Source organism: Callorhinus ursinus, unplaced genomic scaffold, assembly GCF_003265705.2.
Source record: "Callorhinus ursinus isolate GAN/ISIS: 27379988/994484 unplaced genomic scaffold, GSC_fseal_2.0 scaffold29, whole genome shotgun sequence".
Lineage (NCBI taxonomy): Eukaryota > Metazoa > Chordata > Mammalia > Carnivora > Otariidae > Callorhinus > Callorhinus ursinus.
Genome location: NW_027397091.1, coordinates 5,971,686 through 5,994,415, shown reverse-complemented (window position 1 = coordinate 5,994,415; position 22,730 = coordinate 5,971,686). Strand labels below are relative to the sequence as shown.

The window sequence follows — 22,730 nt, the reverse complement described above, 5'->3', positions numbered from 1 at the left end:
CAGACAATTTCTGTAAATGGTTTAGCACAAGGTATGGCCCGTATGGTGAATGCTTAATACATGGTTATTATTTTAATTTTTATTATTGTTGTTATTTTCTGGAGTACTACGGATGAGGTACTGGAGAAAATCAGATGGTGGTCGTGGTAGCAAGGTCTCAAAACCATTATTTCTCACTAAGATTTACTTTGACTTTCTCTGGCCTATCAGGCGATCCCTTCCTTACACTGAACCTGATCTCAGACCTACCATTCCTTCATGGCTCAGATCTTATTTCAGTGGTTCACATATAAGGCAGCGCCCCCCCCCACCGCTCCAAATCAAGTGGATACTGTTAGAAATAAATCCTCAAGCCTTACATTTAGCAATCAGGCAGCAGTCCTCAAAGTGTGGTCCTGGGACCTCAAGCATCAGAATCACCAGCCCTACAAGAGGTCCAGTGAATTGGAAATTTGGAGCAAGGAAAAACAATCTGTGTTTTAACAGCCTTCCGAGTGATTCTGATGCATGCTGAAGTTGAAAATAACCGGCCAAGTGGAATCTGATGTTTGATAAGCTCTTCACATGACTTTGGCCTACTCATTTGCATATCATCCCTGGGGAACTGGCACTAAGTCAACAGCATGACACTGAATCACCTAGTTTGCTGTGATGGCTAAACCATCCACCAATGGCTAAACCACCCACCCATCTCCAAAGCAGAAACATAAAAACACATACAAACTCTGGCTACAAAACTTCAATTTCTATTAGTTTACTCATTTGTTTTGTTTGGGGCACAGGCTTGTTTTCAAAGCTACTTTATCATTTGATCATTTAATCTGTCACCAAATATTTATCATGACCTCAAGGCATCAACAACAGTTGTGACAACCGTGGAGAAACCCTTTTGGAGGACAAAACTGATCACTAAGAGGGACTACGGTATTTCCTTCCACAGGGGGCCTCAGCAATTGGCTAGACAATATCCCAGACTGACCAGACACTCTTCTAAATGTAGCAGAGTAGACAGTATTGTGTAGTGCCTGCAAGGCCCATGGACACCAAAAATAGTGAATATTTATTTGTAGCATGTTGTTAATTTTCTTGAATCAAAATAAGCATTGTTTTTTTTTAATTCCTTGTGAGAGTTCAAAGATTCTCCCCCCAAAAACTATAATAACCCCAAAATAAGTTAGTGAAAATAAAACAATAAAACATAGCATCATTGGGGAACAGAGAGGAGCTTGGTGAAGATGCTGGAACAGTGGAGCTTATAAAATATTAGTGTGGCAGACACTAGGTGCCCTTATGCAATTTCAAGTTCTAAGAAATTATTTTGTTGCTTTTTAAAGCCCAGGTACGGGGTTTTGATTGTGCTTTTAAGTTAAGCATGCATTAAAGCACACCACAATATGGATCCGAGAAATGCACCTTACCTCTCTCTATAACCTGGCATCAAGATAAGATTATTGGCTAAGGAAGCCAGGGGAAGGGGCCAGCCAGACCCGCCACTGTCTCTATTTTTTTTTTTTAAGATTTTATTTATTTATTTGAGAGAGAGTGAGTGAGGGAGAGAGAGAACAGGAGCAGGGGGAGGGGGAGGGGGAGAAGCAGACTCCCCACTGAGCAGGGAGCCTGACTGGGGGCTCAATCTTAGGACTCCAGGATCATGACCTGAGCCGAAGGCAGTCGCCCAACCGACTGAACCACCCAGGAGTCCCCACTGTCTCTCTTTAAAGTTATCCAAGAGCATCAAGAGTTTTCCATAGAAAAGAGCATTCCAGCTATACAAACACAACAGCATTTCTCGGGCTTACCAGTTTAATATGTTCTCGCTTCTGGTATTTTTCACTATAATACTGCTCTTGTCGAAGATTAAGCAGCTGCTGCTGTTGTTTGTCCTTCAAGTCTATTAGCTTTTGGGTCATTTCGGCATCTAGGGCAGCAAGATCTTGCTCAATCGTTGATGAACCATGGTCAGGACTGCTGGGATCTGATCTGCAGAGACACAGAGCTTGACTCACAAAACAGGCGGGTCATAACAAGGTGGAGGGAACATTGCATACCACAGTTCCTCCTAGATAGAGTGCTGTGTTGGGAAATAAATGTTTTAACAAACCACTTGCGATAGAGGCTGATACCCTAAGGACAAGCTTAGCAGTGGAGGGTCTCCAAACACAGAGTGGATGACATTGTGAGATTTCATGTAGGGACAAATAAAGAAAGCCAGGAGGCTGGGGACCCTGTGGTAGTGGTGGAGAGAATGATAACCCTCCCACCCCAGTCTAAGGAAAAACAATGTCTAATAAGGATCTTTTAAGGCTTTTATCTTTTAATTTTTAAACAAGACATGTATAATGTAATTCTCGGCTACTTAATGTCCTGTAACGACTTCAGTACACTCGACATTGATTGGATTCTGTCAGGAGAGTTGAAGAGGTGCTGAATTTTGCATCTGGGTGATATGGATAGAAAACAGAGAGCATGTGCAGACCCCCCCGCTCCCCAGCTGACATGTTCTGTTTCTTGACATCTTTTAATAGCAAAGATACATTATTAAAATGTTTCTTTGGGAGATGTACAAACTTCATGGATAGCTCTACCTAAAATGGCACTTTCCTCCAAAGGGTTAAGTTACAAGAGAAAGGAGGATGCGTGAGTTCATTGAAAAATACTTATTGAGTGCTTACTCTGTGCACAGTGACTTTCTTTGAGTTGTTCACAGAGAATTATGCAGATTTTGAGAAGTTTAGGAGTAATCTTGAAATAAATCAAAGCAATTCTCACTAACTTATTGTGCTAAAACATATGGTGTGATTCCTTCAGATTTTGTGCTCTTACTTTTTTTAGGGCACACAGAAAAGGAGATGGTGTTGGGAATGGGGTATTAAGAGCAGGTCTGTTTTCTGCATTCATATGGAAACCTCTGCAGAAAGAAAACTAAACCACCTAAGATATCTAGCACATCAGATTCTGCCTCCATATTTTTCGCTTGTGGCCAGGCGGAACAGGTGGAAGTTTCTTGAATCAGCTGGCCCTAATTCCTGTTGCTTTCACTTTGACTGAGGCCAGCATTGATGGTACCTCAGGAGAGGCAGTTGGTTGAAGTTGGTGTTAGGATCCTATTGTGGCAAATAAGGGATGCAGAATTCCCTCAAAAGTTTCTATTTGCATTTTAATGTGCAATGCTAAGTGAGAATGAACATCTACAAGGCTCAGGGCATCTGATACATCAGAATGGCATGGCAGCATTGAGGTGGCCCTCCATCCTGGCATGAATACAAAATGATTTGTCAATATCACAATAAGTAGCATCAGCAAGGTGACCTCCATCTTGGCATGAACGTGAGATACATTTATTGTCTTTGGTAGCAGGAAGTCAGTGTAACCAGAACATAAAGGCATCCTTTTAATCAGCCACAACCACCACAACCACCACAGTAGAGGCCACAGGTCAACAGTTATTGACCATGCAACATTTACCAGGCACTCTCTACTTTTGGTTTTCACAGCAACCCAACAAGTAGGTGTGGCCATCTCCAGTTTGCATTTGAGGAAACTGAGGTTCAGTGAGACAATCTGCCTAAGAACACAGTATGGGGGAGCCCAGAGCAGCTCATCCAAGGACAGACATCTAGAGTAAGGCAAAGGCTGTGTTGTTAAAAACAACACAAACACTGCATGCCCGTGTCTGGACAGAAACCATCTTTAAATGATCTGCTCTTTCCATGATGTGGAAATCTCAGTTGAGGCAGTGGGTATTTTAATAAGAAACTAACCTAATGGACAATAATTTCCATTTATTACTCTGAGGTATTTTCAGGATTTTAATGTGTATCAAAGGTGATGGGAGAGAGACGGACCTCAGTGCTTTGCCTCTTAAAAAGAAGTTTCTCTTGATGTACCTCTTTTGATACTAGATGCTTAGGGATTTTTGTTTATTTATTTTTTGAAGAAAAGTATAAAAAAATAACGAAGGGAACAGTGTTTCTGTATCTTCTGTAAAAACAGGGTTGAAGACATTATCCCCTGTTTTCTACTACTGACTGTATAAGATCCATGAAATGAATTCTTCTGTAATTTAATACCAGGAAAATGTTTGTCTCTCTTAGAAAAACAAGCAAGTTTGCTTTAATCAGATAAGGAGAATTATCTAGCCCATATTCCCTTTTCTCAGAAACTAAGAGCTAAAATTCAGTGTTCAAGGACAGAAATTACATTAAATGGTTGATACCGTCCAGTAGAAATATAACATGGGCCACGTATTTGATTTTTTCCACATATGTGATTTAAAATTTTTAGTGGCTAACCTGAAAAGTAAAAAGAAGTGAGTGAAACAAATTTTAATAACACATTGTATAGAGCCTAGTATACCTAAAATATTATCATTTCAAGATGTAATTAAAGTAAAATCAATATGTCAATATAAAATATGAGTTATTTTATATTCTTTTTTTTTAAATGAAGTCTTTAAAATTTAGTATGTGTTTTAGACTTACAGCACATTTCAACTTCCATGAGCCACTTCTCAAGGGCTCAAAAACCACATGTGGCTAGTGACTCCCATATTGGACAGTGGGTCTTGATAACTGGTAGCCACTCAGATTGTGTGTATGTGTGTTGCTTCCCTTTTTCTATTTTCATAGGATTTTTACATATCTCTTCTACGATGAATTACTTCCATACTCTATTAGAAGTTTTCAGGATATGACCTCTAGGTAAACAAATATGTGAATAAACAAACACATACACATCACTACAACAGAAATTTAGAAGTTTTAGGCCAAGCTTTGCCTGAACCATTGTGTAACTATGTAATTGTAATTGTGTAATTGTGTAAATGTCTTGAGCTTTTGGCTTCCTCCCTGAAGAAGTGGCAGCAGTTCACCTCGATGGCTTCTACGACTATTCTAATTCTAAGAAATAGTGATGCTGTTGCTTTTTAAAACCCAACTACTGGGGTGCCTGGGTGGCTCAGTTGGTTAAGCGACTGCCTTCGGCTCAGGTCATGGTCCTGGAGTCCCAGGATCGAGTCCCGCATCAGGCTCCCTGCTCGGCAGGGAGTCTGCTTCTCCCTCTGACCCTCTTCCCTCTCGTGCTCTCTATCTCTCATTCTCTCTCTCAAATAAATAAATAAAATCTTAAAAAAAATAAAAAAATAAAACCCAACTACTGGGTTTTGATTGTGCCGTTAAGTTAAGCACATATTCAATTGTATGCCACAACGTGGATCTGAAATTGCCTCTTACACCTCTCTCTAACCTAGCATCAATCTAGGATTATTCCATAAGGAAGTGAAAGAAAGGGTGGAATAGAGCCTATCTGACTCAGCTCAGTGGCAGGTGGCTTGCATGATCACGTAGTTCCCTGCATTGCCATGCTAGCTACTTATGGGTGATAACAGCAAAGGTCGTGGTCACTGCTGTGTCCCCAGGGCACACAGTAGGCACTCAATAAATGTTGGTTGAATGAATGTGTGAGAGACACTTCTCCTTGTCAAGGTCCGGGTACATGGGGCTATGGGGACTCCTAGACCCAAACACAAGGGTTACCTGTACAAGCCTCTGTGGGTTTCAGCAAAGGCAGCTCTTTTGTAACAAGTCACCTCTTCAACTAGGTTCTAGAACACAGCAAAACTGTATACCTGCCGGGTTGGCAGCTGTAGTATGGGAAGTCAGCCAACTGGTATTGGGCCCATAGGCCAGAACCCAAGGGTAGGACTTCCTGCAATATCTATTCTTAGGAGGCAGGCAAATAAAGAAATTTAGTCCACAAGCAAAACCGAGCTGAGGTGGCCTTCCTTCTTGCCCTGGATCCAAAATATGGTGTAAAATACCGAGAAATCCACGTAAAGGACTCTTTTCCTTCATACTATGAAACAAACCAGAAATACTCAACTTACTTTTTCTTACTGTCCTTTTTGGCTGTCTTTTCCAAAGCTGCCCTCCTTCTAAAGTAGTCATTCTGAATCTCATTATACTTTGTAGTGTGTTCTTTGATTAGGTCAGTGGTTTTCTTGTGGTGTCTTTTAACCAGGTCTTTCATTTCTTTGTAGTGCTTCTTTTGAAGTTTCACAAACGATTTCTGCTGCTTTAGCTCTTCGATGGTCTGGGCTTCCACTTCTGCAACAAATGAGTATAAGAGCTAACAGACGTGGAAGGACTGCAAACACAGATGTAAAGAGGAGTAGCAACCTGCTTCTCAGGCAATATTTGTTTGATCCCAGCCAACTGGAGCTTCTGAGCAGAGCTTGGATGTCAAACGTATCTTGGTTCCAGGCTGGCACTTGCTAACTTCTGTGATTCCGTCACCGAATTTCTCAAAGACCCAGTTTCTTAACTCATAATTTTTTTGGAAAGTTTGGCTTCCCTAGAAACAGAGCCTGAGAGAGGGGGATTCGAGTGTATGTGATTTACTGAGAAGGGCTCAGGGGGAGGAAGAGAGTGCAGCAGACAAGGAAGGGGAAGGAGCTGAGCAATGGTATGGTCTCCGCAGGAGCCTGGCTTCTGCCTGTGGGTGGGAGCTCTGGAGGATGACAGAGTGGGTCTCACCTTGAGGCAAGAAGACCAGCCTTTTGCACATTGAGAAGGTCAGGGAGGGAAGGCATAACTCCCTAGTGAGGGGGTCTTCCTCTGGGCTTAGGGCAATTTTCAAGAGAAAGGGAAGCTATGAGCTGTTAGCAGCAACTCTCAACCACAGCTGGGGCATGGGTGCACCAGATGGGAAAGGGATGGGCACCAACAGGATCCACTTTAAGGACCTCAATATTTCCACTACTTGTTAGGGTTGTTGTGATGACGAAATGAAAGAATCATGCAAAGTACTGAACACACTTTCTGGCAGTGTGCCTGTTGAGGCTTAACAAATGATCATACATACAGCACTGTCTCGAAGGGCACTCTTCACACCATAGACTTTGTAGGTCTGGATTTATCACAACAGTGTTGCAGGAAAAAGCACCGTAGTGGGGCGCGGGCCCCTTGATGGGATTTGCCCAAAGGCACCATCAGGGTTAGTGGTAGCATCCATTACTATGAGGTATTTAATCCAGTGCTTAGAAAACATGTAATGTGACAGACCTGGACCCTAAAACTTTCTGTATTTTACCAACATAGTTCATCAATTCTAGAATACGCATTTTAAAGTACGTGAACATTTCTGAAATTAAGATGCTTTGTACAATCACAACTTGTTGGTGCTTTTCTTTCTTAGCAATCCATGAATAGTGGGGTGCCTTCAAATTGATGGTGTCTTAACTTCAATGAATTATCATTTGTTTGGACCTAACTTAAGTCACAGTTCACATGTTTCCATCCTTTTGTTTGAACTTTCTGCTTCTGGGAACAAAAATATGTTATCATAAATATTTAGAACTGTCAGGAGATTCAGAAATAATATATGCCATGAACAACAACAGACCTGAATAGAAATGAGTAATCTAGTGGATAAACACTGAAATCAGAATAATAATTCATGTGCTTCAATGCTAAGGTCGTTAGGCAATTGAAACATGTTCCCCTTTTTTATAATGTATCTATTCTCCTGACATTCGATTCCTTTTGAGAAAGAGGCCAGGAAGAGAATCAGGTACATTTATCTAATGGTTTCCCTCAGGCCTAAATGGACTCATTATGGTTGCATAATAACTTATACTAAGAATTTATAAGCCTAAGGAATTGCTACATTTTGGGTATCAGATTCAATCCCACTTCATTAAAATGGTATAGAGCACTCCAGCAACAGCAGGTTTAGCAAGAGGGTTCAAGATATTCCAACCTACGATTAAAAAAAAAAAAAAAAATTCCACAGAAAGTACTATTTTTTTTAAAAGTCTGGGATAAAAGACTATTCTTTGAATAGGCTCTTAAGCATAAAGGGAATGTTCATTTACATGAAGAAACAAGTATCACTCATAAACAAGCCACCCAGAGATCCTCACTGCTAATAACTTTGGTTCATATCCACTGCCTTTTTCCTACACATTTATGTATTTTAAAATAACATTGGACTGTCTCTTGTTTTATGTGTTAACATTATATTGTTGCCCATGGAATTAAATCTTTTAGAACATGTTTTAATACATTCCTCAAGTAATTATTTGATGCAGATTTTACATATTGGTGAAATATACACACATAAAAGCACATAAATCATAAATCCACCCCCCTATACATTTTCCCAGAGCGAACAGACTTTCGTAACCACCACTCAGATCAAGATCAGACTATTATCAGTGCCCCGGAGATCCTCTTTTTGGGTTTTGCATTCTCTCTCCCCTCCCAAGTATAATCCGAATCCATGTTTCTAACAGACAGATTCATTTTGCCTGTTTTTAGCTGTACGTAGCAGGAATTACAAAGAATGTGCTCTCTTGTGTCTGGCCTCTTTCCCCCCACATTGCGCATGTGAATTTTATCCATGTTGTGTATGATCATAGCTTATTTATCCCTACAGCTGTACCCTATTTTATTCTGTGACTACACCACAATTTATTTATCTACACTACTGTTTATAGACATCTGGGTGGTTTATAGTTTTTGGCTATCACCAAGAGTGCTGCTTTTGGTGAACATGTGTTTGCCTTTCTTCTATGCATTGGGCCAAATATTGTAAACATTTCGAAGATTCTGCTACATGCTGCTCGTTGTATTAAAGAAATCATGTACCAATTTTGGTCCCACTAGTTTAAGGAATTAACCAAGTATAAATTATTTTCCAATGGGATCATAGTTCTTAACATTCTGTATTTTGTGGTCCCAAATGGTTCACATTCTGCATTTCTAAAATACGGCTAATTATCGGCACTTTGGGAAGGTGTGTATTCCTGTTCCCTGGGTCATATTTCCAGTATGAAACTATCCTTTGATTCTAATATCGATATCTTATGAAATTTTATTATTTTATACAAATAGAGTCCTATCCACCAAATATGGTTACTTCTCTGTGATGACATGATTACATTGTGTAATGTGGCTCGAACTAGGATTATTTATCTGTGCCTGTTTTCAGAAAAGAAATATTAATGATGTTATTTTTCAGAGATGAGGGGAAATCTCTCTCTAAATACTTATGCTGTCTAATATTCACCTGCCTAATTCCATGGGGGAAGAGGGTGGCATTTACCTGTTAAAACACTCTGAATAAGATCTTCTGTTTTGGCAGGTGCCTTTACAGAACCTGAAATAAAGAGACAAAAGAAATAGCCTCCTTTAACTTAAAAAAAATTGTGTTCTTCCCGTAAAACAACTAAGTTTGGCCCTTGAGTCTAAGTCTCTTTATGGAGAAATAAATTCTAGGAGAAAATCATTCGCAAAAAAACCCCCTTGGAAGCAATGTCTTCATTTTGTTACTTGGAGGCAAACCTAATTAAATGGAAGTCTATATGCTCCATTTACAGACAGAAAGGACGTCCCTCCACTTTGAATCAAAACGGTCAACAAATTCCATTTTAACAATGCTACTGCCACCTTTTGGCAAGATCAGGAATGGCAAGTGGACTTTTAAAAAAATCAAACGGGGACCTGCAGGCAATAATAACTGAGGCAGGCAAGATCCACTGGGCGATACCAAAATTATCAGATAAGTTGAAGGAAAAAAAGGATATTTTCATAGTCTCAAAGCATCTCCCCCAAGACCACTATTATCTATAAAGGGGAAATGAGAACTTTCAGTTTAAAAACCTGGCCGGCTCCACCTCAACCAAGGGCTCCAACATCGCGGATGATGAGAAATACTAACATCAGGTACCCCTGATATGATGCAGTGAGAAGGACAGTTTTGTCTCTGTGATATTCTCACCCAAAATGCAAAACTCCACTCTAATCGTGAGAAAACATCAGACAAACCCAAACTGAGGGATATTGCACAAAAGAACTGACCAGTACTCTTCAAAAGTGTCAAGGTCATAAAAGACAGGACAGACTGAAGGACTGTCATAGATTCAGGGAGACTAAGGAGACATGACAATTAAACACAATGTGGGATCCTAAGTTGGAACCTGGAGCCATAAGAAGACATTAGTAAATGGGCGTCTGGGTGGCTTAGTTGGTTAAGTGTTGGACTCTTAATTTCAGCTCAGGTCTTGATCTCAGGGTCATGAGTTCAAGCGCCACATTGAGCTCCATGCTGGGCATGGAGCCTACTTAAAAAAAAAAAAAGACATTAGTAGAAAGCAGGTGGAGTTCAAATGAGGTCTGTACTTCGGTTCCAAGTACTGTGCCAACGTTAATTTCCTGGTGTGATAACAGCACAATGATTCTGACAGATGTTAACACTAGGGAAGAAGAGATCAGTTTTGTGATTCTGTGCCATTTTTTTTTTAAAGATTTTATTTATTTATTAGAGAGAGAGAATGAGAGATAGAGAGCACGAGAGGGAAGAGGCTCAGAGGGAGAAGCAGACTCCCCGCCGAGCAGGGAGCCCGATGTGGGACTCGATCCTGGGACTCCAGGATCATGACCTGAGCCGAAGGCAGTCGCTTAACCAACTGAGCCACCCAGGCGCCCGATTCTGTGCCATTTTTAAAAGTGATTCTGTAAGTCAAATTATTTCAAAACATCAAGTTAAAAAAATCAAGTGCTAAAATGCCAAATTTTCTTTTACTCTTCAAAGCACAAGACTATATTTACTCACATATTTAAATGACTTATTTATATTCCAGAAGCACTCAAAATGTTTGTATTTGGTATACAAAACTCTTCATTTGAAAATATCACTCTTTATGATCAAATCATCTTCTTACTGTTATTGATCTCAACAACCTTCTTAAGAGCACAGGCCCCAGTTCATGCACACTTGATACAAATTCAAAATGATTTGTTCTTTTAAAAATCTTACTCTCCCTCATGAAAAATGCCCTTTCCCTTCCAAACAAAAAAAAATCTGGATTTCGTCACTGCCATGCTGTAGTAGGACGAGGAAGGAAGGAGACAAGGAAGACATAACTTCATGGAAGGAAATTCTTCTCCCTTTTCTTTACTTTATATTAACCCATTCAACAAAAAGTGATCCAGGACACGCTATTCCTCAGGTCTGTGCAAAGGAAGCATGAAACTGAAGCCTGGGGAGCCTACCATCTACTGGGGAAAGGGGACATACATAGGAGAGAGGACTGCCTAAAGCAGTCTTAGATCAAAGGTCAAAGTTAGCTGCACAGAAACGAAAGGATTTTTCTAAGGAGTGAGACACGAGTGGACCTTTGGTAGGAATAGAGTTGAAAGCAAGAACTGGGATCACAGGGAACTGTGTCCATCCTGACTTCCTCCTTCACTAGCTATGTGGCCTTCAGGAAGTACTTCATCTAAAAACCACTTTCTTCCTCTGCCCAATGGGGACAATGACAGAAGCTGCCCTCATAGCCCTGGCATGAGGGTGAAATGAGTCAATCCACTTGAAGGGCTGAAAAGAGTGCTCAGCACATGGTGGACACCTAAGGCCATTGAAAATTCAGTTGGAGAAAGATGGAAAGGAATTCTTGGCAGAGACTGGAAGAGTAAAGGAGAGCTAAGAACGTGCTTGTCAAGCAGAGCTCTTTATAAGTTGCATGAAGAGCCCTTCACAAACCCTGTCCCCACATGGATTATAACTGATCACTAAATAGACATGGAGATCTGAGCGATGGTTTGTTGTAGGTTCATAAATTATCATCAGAACCAGATGAGCACTCATGAATCTCTCTTGGCATTCATTCATTCATTCCACATTTCTGGAGCTCCTCCTATGTCCTTGCATCTTTGCTCATGCTATCTCTTTGAGTGGCACAAATAAACTGGAGGCTCTTAGTCATGTCACATAACTCTCTTTTCAGAGTGTTTACCTGGAGCTGGTTGGCTGTGGAGAGCCTGGGAGGGTGGTTTGGGTGCCAGGGATGTAGTGTGATTCACTCCGTTTTCTGCTGGAGTTGTCCTGGCTTCACTTGGAGCTTCTGACGGTGTTTCCCCAGGATCAGTCTAGAATCATAAACATCATTTCATTTTCCACATTTTCTACTGTTCTTTTATGACCTTCCTAAGCCAACAAGCCTACATTTGATTTAGCATTTTCACAACTCATCTGGGGTCTGAAATACCAAATTGAAACTGTCTGGAAAGCAGGGTAAAAATAGCATGGTGTTGAGCCATGACCCCAGTAGGTTAATTATATTAAAAAGCCCCGATCTGTACACCTTTCAATGCCCATGCCCCTTTGTAGTGCCCTCCCACATGGATATAACCATGTGATTTGCTTTGGTCAAATGAGACAGCAGCAAATTTGCTGCAAGTAGAAGACTGAAAAAGTACTTGCGAATTTTCCCTCTTTCTCAGACCCCTGCTACAGCTGTGGAGGATGAGACACCATATAGAGGAGAGCTGGGTCATCTAGGTAAGGATCTCTTAGGCCAGTCAGGCCCAGCTGACCACAAACACATGAGGGAGCTACCTAGCTAACCAAATGACTCATGAAAAATAGTGAGTCACTGTTGATGTTGTAAGCCACTGAATTTGGGAGTTGTTTGTTATGCAGCAGTAGCTAACTGGTACAGTGGTTTCAAGCAGAGATTTTGGAGTCAAACCTTACCTGGGGTCAAAATCTGGCCTTGCCACTTATCTTAAAGATTTATTTACTTATATAAGACAGAGGGCAGGGGATAAGCAGGAGGAACAGAGGGACAGGGAGAAAAAAATCCCAAGCAGACTCTGTGCTAAGCACAGAGCTCAATGCGGGGCTCGATCTCACAACCTTGAGATCACAATCTGAGCCAAAACCAAGAGTCAGATGCTCAATGGACTGCATACCCAGGCACCCCTGGCCTTGCCACTTGTTAGCAGTGTAGTATTGGGCAAGTCACTTACCTCTCTGCCTCAATTTCCTCATATTTATAGATGAAGATGTGTCTGTAGTGGGTGTCATAATATTATGTACACTGTAAGGTTGTTTAAAGGATCAAATAAGTTAACAGTTATAAAATGCTTAGAAAATTCCTGGCACAGAGTGAATAGGTATGTCTAAAATAAATAAAGCTTTTAAGTTTGTACAATACTACCAGTGAATAATAATAATAAATGCACTGGAATTTATGAAATCTCCACTCCATTCCTTCCAGCAGCTAGTCCACTGTGTTCTATGTAGAATAAATGTTAGTAAATGTTTGTTGAATAAGCATTGGTCTTTATAAAATAATTGCCTCAGTAGTCATCACATACCATTGCAATGATGCATTTCAATTCTGAAATGCCCTGCAACACTTTTCTTAGAATTACCATCCGGGTTCATGGCAGACATTACTGACAATGGCTATCCCAATGTTCTACTTGGTAGTACATAAAAAAATATATATTAGGAAATAGCTAGAAGTCATTTGGAGCCCAACCTTGTGATATTTTGTCATGTAATTACAGACAGCAGAAGGTCATATGAAAACATTTTTATGAAATGTAAGATGAGAATGATCGTCACAAGTGGCTTTGACTCTGTCCCCAAAAAGCATCGTTAAAACATGAGTTCCAAAACTGCTTCCCATGATGGCAGAACTTATTTCAATTCAACAAATCACCCTTACTTATCTACCATGGCCTGCTCATGGCTAGTGGTATTGAAGTGCAAGCGATGAGCCCTGGGACGCGTGGCTGGGAATGAAGTGGGGAAGGCAGGAACCTAAAGGGGGAAATGAGCCAGCCTACGGAACTCACCATGGTAGAACACTGCCTTTTGAAAAAAAATGGCGACTTTGGATGGGTAGGTCCTACTCTGCTTGCATTCTTAAGTTACATCCTTCAGGAAAATTCTCCCTAGAAGCATTATGCCAAAGGGAGGGATTCCATATTTTTTGTTCACCAAGAAATTGCAAAGTGGGGGTGCCTGGCTGGCTCAGTCAGAGGAGCATGTGACTCTTGATCTCGGGTTGTGAGTTCGAGCCCCACACTGGGGTTAGAGATTACTTAAGTAAATAAAACTTAAAAAAAAATTGTAAACTGGAGGCATGGGGTCCAAACATAGCACACGGAAATGTTTTCTTTGGCTCACCCAAGGTTGCCAAAGATTTTAATGAAAGAGATTTTATGTTAATAAAACGAATTTCTTGCTTTTCTTGAAAAATCAGATTGGCAATGCTGGGCCTGCATTCCCCACGCTGGGCTTGAATGGAGTGGTTTCTATCCCTCTTAGGATGATTTCCTCTTTACTCATTTAGGCTTTACCTGTCTCACTCCTGCAGGCATTTGGGTTTGTGGGACACTTGAGAAGAAATATCATAGATATTTGGCCACAAAATTCATAAAGGAGTTGCATGTACGTTGCAAAGGATGGACTGAAGTAAAGGGAATGTGGGAAAGGGCCCTGGGACATCAGCAGAGTCATCAACTGGGCCTGGTCCTCTGGGTAAAGTAAGGTAAGAGAAAGCTTCCCAGCCTTCCCAGCCTCCCAGCCTCCCAGCCTGCGGTCACCAAACTCAGCTGCCTGGGACACGAGAAGAGGGTACTCCTGTTCCATTGGCATCCGACCTTCCCCATCTATATCCAGGCAGGTTTCTGGAACCATGTGGGAGATAAATCACATTTTTTCTCAATGTGACAGCTGGCTAAAATTAGTCCTCTGCAGAAAGATAGGGTAAAAGAAAATTCTGACGGAGGAAAAAAGAGGTGATGGCAGGCTAGCTTTCAAGAAGGCAATAGTATGTGGTTTTTTTGGCAACCAAACTTAGTGTCTTGGGGTTATCAGGCTGGAAGTGTGTTCAAAATGAATCCAGCAAGCCTATTTTCGCCTTGTATCAGGTTTGCAGGCATTCCATGTAGTTGTACACCCTTGGGAAGCCAGGTTCAATCATCAACTTGAGGCAGGTTGAAGGAAAAATAAATCTCTGCTTATCAAGGTTATGCAAGACAAAGCCCTACATCCCAGAAACTGACATAATGTATCAATTCAGAGAGATTTTTTTTTAAGGCAGATAAATGTTGAATAAACATACAGGCAAACATGTTACAGTTATAACTGAGGATAAAGATACCACCAAGTTTTGGTGCTGGATTTTGAGGTAAGCTTCCTGCCTCCAGGAAGGTGGATTGCACTGCAGAACTCCAGGGGGCGCTATTCACACTGTACAGTCTTTTGTTTTAAAGATTTTATTTTTAAGTATCTCTGTACGCAGCGTGGGGCTTGAACCCACAACCCCGAGATCAAGAGTCGCACACCCCACCGACTGAGCCAACCAGGCGCCCCTCAGACTGTACATGAATAGGCTGTTAATGGAAAAGATGGAAATGAACAAACTGACCAGACTTAACACAACAGGGCAAAGTGGGGCCATGGCCAGAGTTGGAGTGGGAGCTCCCGGAAAGGGGCGGCTGCCACTCAGCTTCAGCCTGTTATTGCCCAGGCTTCAAGAAAAGCTGGAAAACGAATTTTGTGTGTGTGTATGTGGGAAAGCTCCTAATTTTAAATCACTGAGGCCAAACAAAGCACATCTTCGGACCACATTTGGCCCAGAAGCTGCCCATCTGTACGCTCTGCTCAGAGGAGCAGGGTTTGTTTAGAATTCGGAGACTGTATCAGGGTGAGCAATGCACCCACAGCAATGGTGGCGCGAGAGGGGCATGCTGGGAAATGCAGTGGGCCAAATGACCGGCAGCCCGCCACGCCCCACCTCCTCGCCCCCGGGGCCCAACAAAGGTGGAGAACAAAGGGTGAGTGACGAGGGCTGAATGCTGGGCTAAGGAATCTGGGGGCTCCTCCACAGTTTTTTCTTTTTCTTTTTTTTTTGCTTGATACTTGTCAGGTGTCTCTTATGATATTCCGGAAACAAATTTTATTTATTAATTTAGTGAGAATCTATGATGGCAAATATATCAGACTGATATTTAAAATACTATGTTAACCAAGGGCAGTAGGTACAAATTCTAATCGACTGTTCCCTCATGGAGAGTGCTTATAGAAGCAGCTGTAGATCAGCGAGTGCTAGATGGTGTTAGACACACCAGCCTCAGTGCAATGCCTGCGTCGGCTGCCTCCTCAACTCCACTATAAAGCAAAGAAATCCAAGGTGTTATTAAAGGTCTTTACTAGGGGCTCCTGGGTGGCTTAGTTGGTTAAGCATCTGCCTTTGGCTCAGGTCATGATCCCAGGGTCCCTGCTCAGCGGGGAGTCTGCTTCTCCCTCTCCCCCTCTGTGCTCTCTCTTTTTCTCTCTCTCTCAAATAAATGGATAAATAAATCTTTAAAAAAAGGTCTTTACTAAAGACTTCATTAAAAGTCATATAACTTGCTAGAGGCCACCCAGTTAATAGCAGGATTGGCGTTCGAATATGTGTTGGAATCTAAAGTCTGAATTTCACGGCTGCCCTACTTCACTCTGAATTCTATGCTAATAGCAACTTTTTAAGGAACCACAAAGGTAACTTAATTTGCAGCTGAAATTTAGAGATGTATAAATGTGAACATCATTCTCAAAGAGTTTACTCTGTTACACTAAAAAGGCATTCATAAATAAAAAGCTAAATGAGTTAAATAGAACAGCTAAACACAAGAACTGAAAAACAAAAAATGCCTATAGTAGTAATAAAATACTAGAAGAAAGGTGTTGACATTATCACTGAAAGGTTGAATAATTCCCCTTTATAGATATGCGAGCTGAAATGCAAAAACCAAATTCCTTGTCCAGATCAAAAGAATCAGTGGGGATCAACCCCTGTGGCTTTATTTCTGCCTAGCCTTTGCTCAAATATTCTTTTTTGAGTTGAAATAAAATAAGCATGAAATACTTTCATATTTTACTGCAAATTGCGATAGAAACAAAAGAACAAGAAATTTCAGTTTTCTCAATTTAATGGAGAGCTTCCTGCGATCCAATTAAATAAATTTCAAGGAAAGAAGGTTCAGAAGATAGTATGTTAATTGCACTAGATTTTGCTTAGTTAGGTGGAGAAAATTGTGCAGAATGAACTACAGTAGTAGGTGCCTGCCCTCTAGTGGCCAAATAGAAGCATTACAATATTTTTCCTTCAAAACGGAATAACGGACTTGTTAAAACCAAGATTTTATTTAAAAAAATTTATATCCTTCCACTTTCCAAAATGAACAGAAGTGACTTTAAAATATAACACAAGTGGATCAGTAAGGGGATTACTGGGAAGGCCGTTTTCTTTTACAAGTTTTGCAGAAGGAGGTGATACCATTTGGTACACCAGTTGAAAAGATTTCCATCCAGCGCATTGAAAATTTGGATCTGACAATCAAGCAATAGAAAACTAGGATTTGGGGAATTTATTTGAGAGGGTAGTATAGTAAGTAACGGGTCTTTCAAATACCAAATATTTATTGTACTATTGGAGGTGTTGGGTCATGCTGTCCTGCCTGAATCACATAAAAAGTATAATCCCTTCCATGTAGTGGTTAGGATGACAGCATCTTGATTCAGATACCAGGTGAGTAAGGGGCAGGGTCATCAGCTTTTACTGAATATCAAGAGCAAGTCTTATAATGTCATCATGTAGAAATCCAGTCCACTTAGGACAGATGTGGGCTTTTCTCTCAAGATAGAACTTGGGGCGCCTGGGTGGCTCAGTTGTTAAGCGTCTGCCTTCAGCTCAGGTCATGATCCCAGTGTCCTGGGATCGAGTCCCGCATCGGGTTCCCTGCTCCTTGGGAGCCTGCTTCTCCCTCTGCTTCTCTTTCTCTCTCTCTCTCTTTCCCTCTGTCTCCCATGAATAAATAAATAAAATCTTAAAAAAAATAGAACTTCCTCAACCATACATAAAATTGGTACCTTGAATTCATATTACCTGGATGAAATTAAATAATGTATCTACTGCATATTTCTAAGGAATTAAAAACATTTCTAGGGCGCCTGGGTGGCTCAGTCGTTAAGCGTCTGCCTTTAGCTCACATCATGAACCCAGGGTCCTGGGATCGAGCCCCGCATCGGGCTCCCTGCTCCGCGGGAAGCCTGCTTCTCCCTCTCCCACTCCCCCTGCTTGTGTTCCCTCTCTCACTGTGTGTCTCTCTGTCAAACAAATAAATACAATCTTTAAAAAAAATTTCTAAAAACCTCCCGATGTATGTACTCTGAAGCATTTCAGGATGAAGTATACTAATATTTGCAACCTACTTTGAAATGCATTAAAAAATAAGATAGAATAATGAATAGATAGAGGGATGGATAGATATAGATGTGATAAAGCAAATGCATCAAAATTTAAATTGTGGAATCCAGGTGATTGATACATAGATGTTCATTATACAATTCTTTCAACATTTGGCTATGTTTGAAAATTTTTATAATAAATGATGGCAAAACTATATTGTGAAGAATCTACCAGAGTGAGTTAGAAACAGAAGACAGCTTTAAGGAGCTGAATAAATTCATCTGTTGACTTCAGTTTTGATCACATAAAAAGTCATCAGCATTCACATGGTATCTTCGTTGAAACATTTGTAACAGCTGTTTACATGTATATGCATGAATTTTTATTAATGTTAGTCTCTTCCTCCAGATTGTAAGGCGTATGAGAGCATCTGATTTTTTTCATCATTATATATAATTAATATGTTATTAATAACATATGTTATATATTATATATAATTAATATGTTACATATATTATATATAATATATAGTATATAATGCCCAGCATGGTGACTGACAAAGTTGTGTTCAAAAATTTTTTAATTGAATGAATAAATGAAGAAATCTGCATTTTGTTTTCCGCTCACGTATAATCACTAAATACACTGTCAATGACAAGGTCCTGAAACTAAAGAACCACCTTATGTTACCATAAGAAAACAATTTTTTTTGAATGAATGAATCAGTGAGTGAATGAAGATGCTGCTCTTGTCTGCAGAGAATTTTCATGTAATTCAGAATTATGGCAGTTTATTTAGAAAGAGATTAAAGGGAGACACAATTTTATATATGTTACATATATTATCGTTCCTGCCCATTGTAATTTATTAGAAATATTTGATACAGTTGCCAAAGAAATCAGAAGAAATGAACTCTTTATAGTTGGGCAGAAATCATGAATTTTTCTTTTTAAAATGAATGTAGACCATACAAGGAATTTTTGTGATGTGTTTTTGCAAAAAAAATATTGTGTGGACACTTCACTACTCAAGCCATTGCTCTGGGCCAGGAAATCAGAGACGCCAACAGTCGGTTTTAAAAGCCATATACCATTTCACAGAACGGATGCAATACCGTGTACTCTGGATGGACAGCTAATCTTTCTTCTACTTTTTGCACCTACAGAAAACAATGTTTGTACAAACATCCTTGTATATCTATCTTCAAGTACTGGGTTTTTGGTTTTTTTTTTCCTTGTTAAGAATAGGAAAAGGCAGGGATGTTGTATAATGGAAAGGGAGATTTTACAAAACAAGCAAAAGGGAAAATCACTCACCGTATAATGTTACAAATGAAAATGTTATCTATAAAGTGACCACATATGAGAAAAAAATGAATATGCGTATTTGAAAAAAAGATGAAAAGGAATATCAATAAACAAAGCATTTACTTGAAAAAAAAAAGATTTTAGACCAACCACCCTTAACATTCATCTTGTGGGAATATATCTTTTGAATTAAGCCAAATCACTTGGCAGAGACTGCGGTCAATCACTCACAAAACAGATTCTGGACAATTCCCTGAGAAAAGAGTTTCTCTTGGAGCCCTACTGGGGTCCTGTGATAAAGCTGACATTTTAGAGTGGATGGAATAATGGCTTTTTAATTCCACACGGGGAGAGGCCCAAGTGAGACACAGATGTAGGACTCCACAGCATTGGTTCTCAACGTGTGGTCCCTTCACGAGCAGCATCAACATCACTAACAAACTCATCAGAAATGCAAATTCACCCCAGACCTACTCAGTCAGAAACTCTCAGGGTGAGGCCAGCAATCTGTGCTTTAAGAAGTGATCCAGGTGATTCTGATAGATGCTTAAATCTGAGGGTCTTGCTACTCAGAATCTGTTCCTACAGGTCAGTAGCTGTAGCATTGCTTGGAAGCTCCTTTGAAATGCAGAATTTTGTGTTCTGCTTCAGAACAATGAAATCTGAATCTGCGTTGTAACAAGATCGCCAGGTGATCTGTATGCACAGTAAAATTTAAGAAGCCTTACTCTAGAGAGTGAAAAACTGTCATTGAGATTCACACTTTTACAGTCCCTACGGTAGGGGCCTGGCATGGACTATAATATTCAAATTTCTGGATGTAGCGCTGTTTTGGGCAGATGAACCCAAAGCTCCTTATTTGAATCCACTGAAATTTGAAAAATTGATATGGAGGAGATTTGTAAAAGCAGTGAGACTGAACCAATCCTTGAATAGTTTCAACTCAAATTCATATATGGTCCTCTCTTGAGAACTCATTTAAAAAGACTCTAGTTCCATTTTTTGCTTACCGATATTAGGCAAGTCAATCTACCATGATAAGCAACTGTTCCCTCTTTTAAAAATGGGGATTATGGGCACCTGGGTGGCTCAGTCGTTAAGCGTCTGCCTTTGGCTCAGGTCATGATCCCAGGGTCTTGGGATCCAGCCCCACATCGGGCTCCCAGCTCAGCAGGAAGCCTGCTTCTCCCTCTGTCCCTGCTTGTGTTCCCTCTCTCGCTGTGTCTTTTTCTGTCAAATAAATAAATAAATCTTTAAAGAAACAAAATAAAAATGGGGATTATGTGTTGTCTAGTTAGGGCTCAGTTTTTTCCAGGGCACCCAATAAAATGCCTTGTAAACTCCAGAGCTGTATATAGAAATAAAGGGATAAGTGTCATTATCTAAAGGCCATCTCCAAAAAGGCAAATTTTCTCTTCCTACTTTATTGGATGCTTTAAAGTTCAGGGATTGTGAGAAATCATTGTTTCTACAAGTTGGTATTTTGCTAAATTATTATTTGAGGAGCAAGATTTTCATTTAAAGAGAATCCAAAATGACCAGGAAAACTCATCTTTGATTTTAGCGCCAAGTTCTTGAACCATGGATGAAGTATCAAGCTTCTGTCTTAGAAATAGATTAAACGACACCCAATGCTTTCTCTGAAGTTAAACACAGTAATCTTATGAGTTGTACCAGCTTGAATTTTTGCTGTTGTTATCCTACCGGTGAAATCCACACTAGATCATATAAACCTTTTTTCTTTTCAAATAATCAAATCCCATCAAAGGTGCCTACAGTGCCATACACTGAATAAGGAAATAAATTATTTTTGATACATTCCAGCTCACTTATAAGAACACAAGAGTCTGGCAACTTAAAAAGTAGGCCTCTTGGAATTAATGAATAAAATTATGGTATTACTAAACAGCTTTCCCTTTCAACATCAAAGTGATATGAAGACCACTAACACACCTTCGCTTGTGTAATACACACACAGATGATAGAGGGAACTCTTCAGAACAGAAATTTTGGCCTTGAGGGTTGAGTAAGGTTTGGGGTATCAAGTTCTCTGTCTTAGATCATAACTTTCTCCAAGGGTAGAAATGAACACTTAGTGAATTAATGTGGCCTTAGAAGTTTTTGAGTTGGGGGAACTGAATTTTGGCCAGAAGCCAGGATGCAAACTAATCAAATGGAACCCACATATATAAACCTTACTATTGAAGAACAATATAATATCCAGTGATATAAAGGGGGGGGGAATCCTAACATTTGATTCGACAAAAAATTCAATTCAAAGGATGCTACAACCATTTAAAGTAAAGGTCTTAATATTCTGTGCTTAGTTATCCAGGCAACGTGCTATAGAGGGCAGAAAGAGGAATGAAGCATAGTCCTTATTAACGGTTACCGGAAAATTGCAGTTTTGTTATTGAGGTAGTACAATGGGGTAGAGTGTATACCCTTGCTACTCAAAGTATGCTCCGTGGAATGGCATTATCCCATCCCCTGGGGCTTGTGAGAGATGCTGAGCCTCTCCCCACCCCAGACATGCTGACTCAGGATGCCCTGGTCTACACATCAGACTTCTAGATATGCTGTTGTAGAACATGAGTCCTGGAGCTAGATGGCTTGAATTTCAACGCCAATTCTGCTCCTTACTGGTTGTGTGACACTGGCTGAGAAATCGAATCTCCTGGTACTCAGTTTCCTCATCTGCTAAGTGGGAATAATCCCAGTAACCAAAACATACAGATATTTTAAGATGTAAGTTTGTTAATACATGAAAGGGCTCAGAACGGTGCCAGGTACATAGTAAGCACACAATAAAGTGCTTCTGCATTCCCCAACATGCTAAAGCAAGTCATGTTCAAATACTGCATGTGGACATTAAAGATGTCACATATTATTTTGTATTCAATACATTGGATATTTACTTTTTTCTCTTTACAGTTGTATTTTAAGAATAGAAAATCAGGAGTGTTACTGATGTCTCATTAGGCATTTCTATAACCACATGAAAACATTAGGATTGTGAAATCATTTTAAAAATTAATATTTTTTAAAAGAAAAATATATATGCATCTACTTGCTAGAAGGACATACACCAAAAATGTTAACAGTATCTCCAAGATTACTGAGGGCCTTTTTTTTGTGTGTGTGGTTTATTATGTTTAAAAATTTTTTATAGGGGCGCCTGGGTGGCTCAGATGGTTAAGCGTCTGCCTTCGGCTCAGGTCATGATCCCAGGGTCCTGGGATCGGGCTCCCTGCTCCTTGGGAGCCTGCTTCTCCCTCTGCTTCTCTCTCTCTCTCTCTCCCTCTCTTTCTCTCCTCCTCTGTCTCTCATGAATAAATAAATAAAATCTTTAAAAAAAATTTTTTTATATACCTTTTTTTAAATAAAGA

At 40.1% G+C, this 22,730-nt stretch overlaps 1 protein-coding gene across 7 annotated transcripts in view; it reads right to left on the bottom strand.

Moving 5' to 3' along the window:
* PLCB1 (phospholipase C beta 1) overlaps positions 1 to 22,730 on the bottom strand; it is a 722,355-nt gene that overhangs the window by 97,815 nt on the left and 601,810 nt on the right. For 6 of the 7 annotated variants that reach the window (XR_012374115.1, XM_025876536.2, XM_073878365.1 and 3 more), the window contains exons 24-27: positions 11,798 to 11,930; positions 9,106 to 9,159; positions 5,885 to 6,104; positions 1,800 to 1,980 (exon numbers count right to left, since the gene is read on the bottom strand). Coding sequence is in view for 6 of the 7 variants with exons in the window: in XM_025876536.2 (XP_025732321.1) it covers positions 1,800 to 1,980; positions 5,885 to 6,104; positions 9,106 to 9,159; positions 11,798 to 11,930 (588 nt within the window). In the remaining variant the exon portion in view is untranslated. The remainder of the gene's footprint in view (positions 1 to 1,799; positions 1,981 to 5,884; positions 6,105 to 9,105; positions 9,160 to 11,797; positions 11,931 to 22,730) is intronic. The other variant, XM_073878364.1, reaches the window with a different exon arrangement.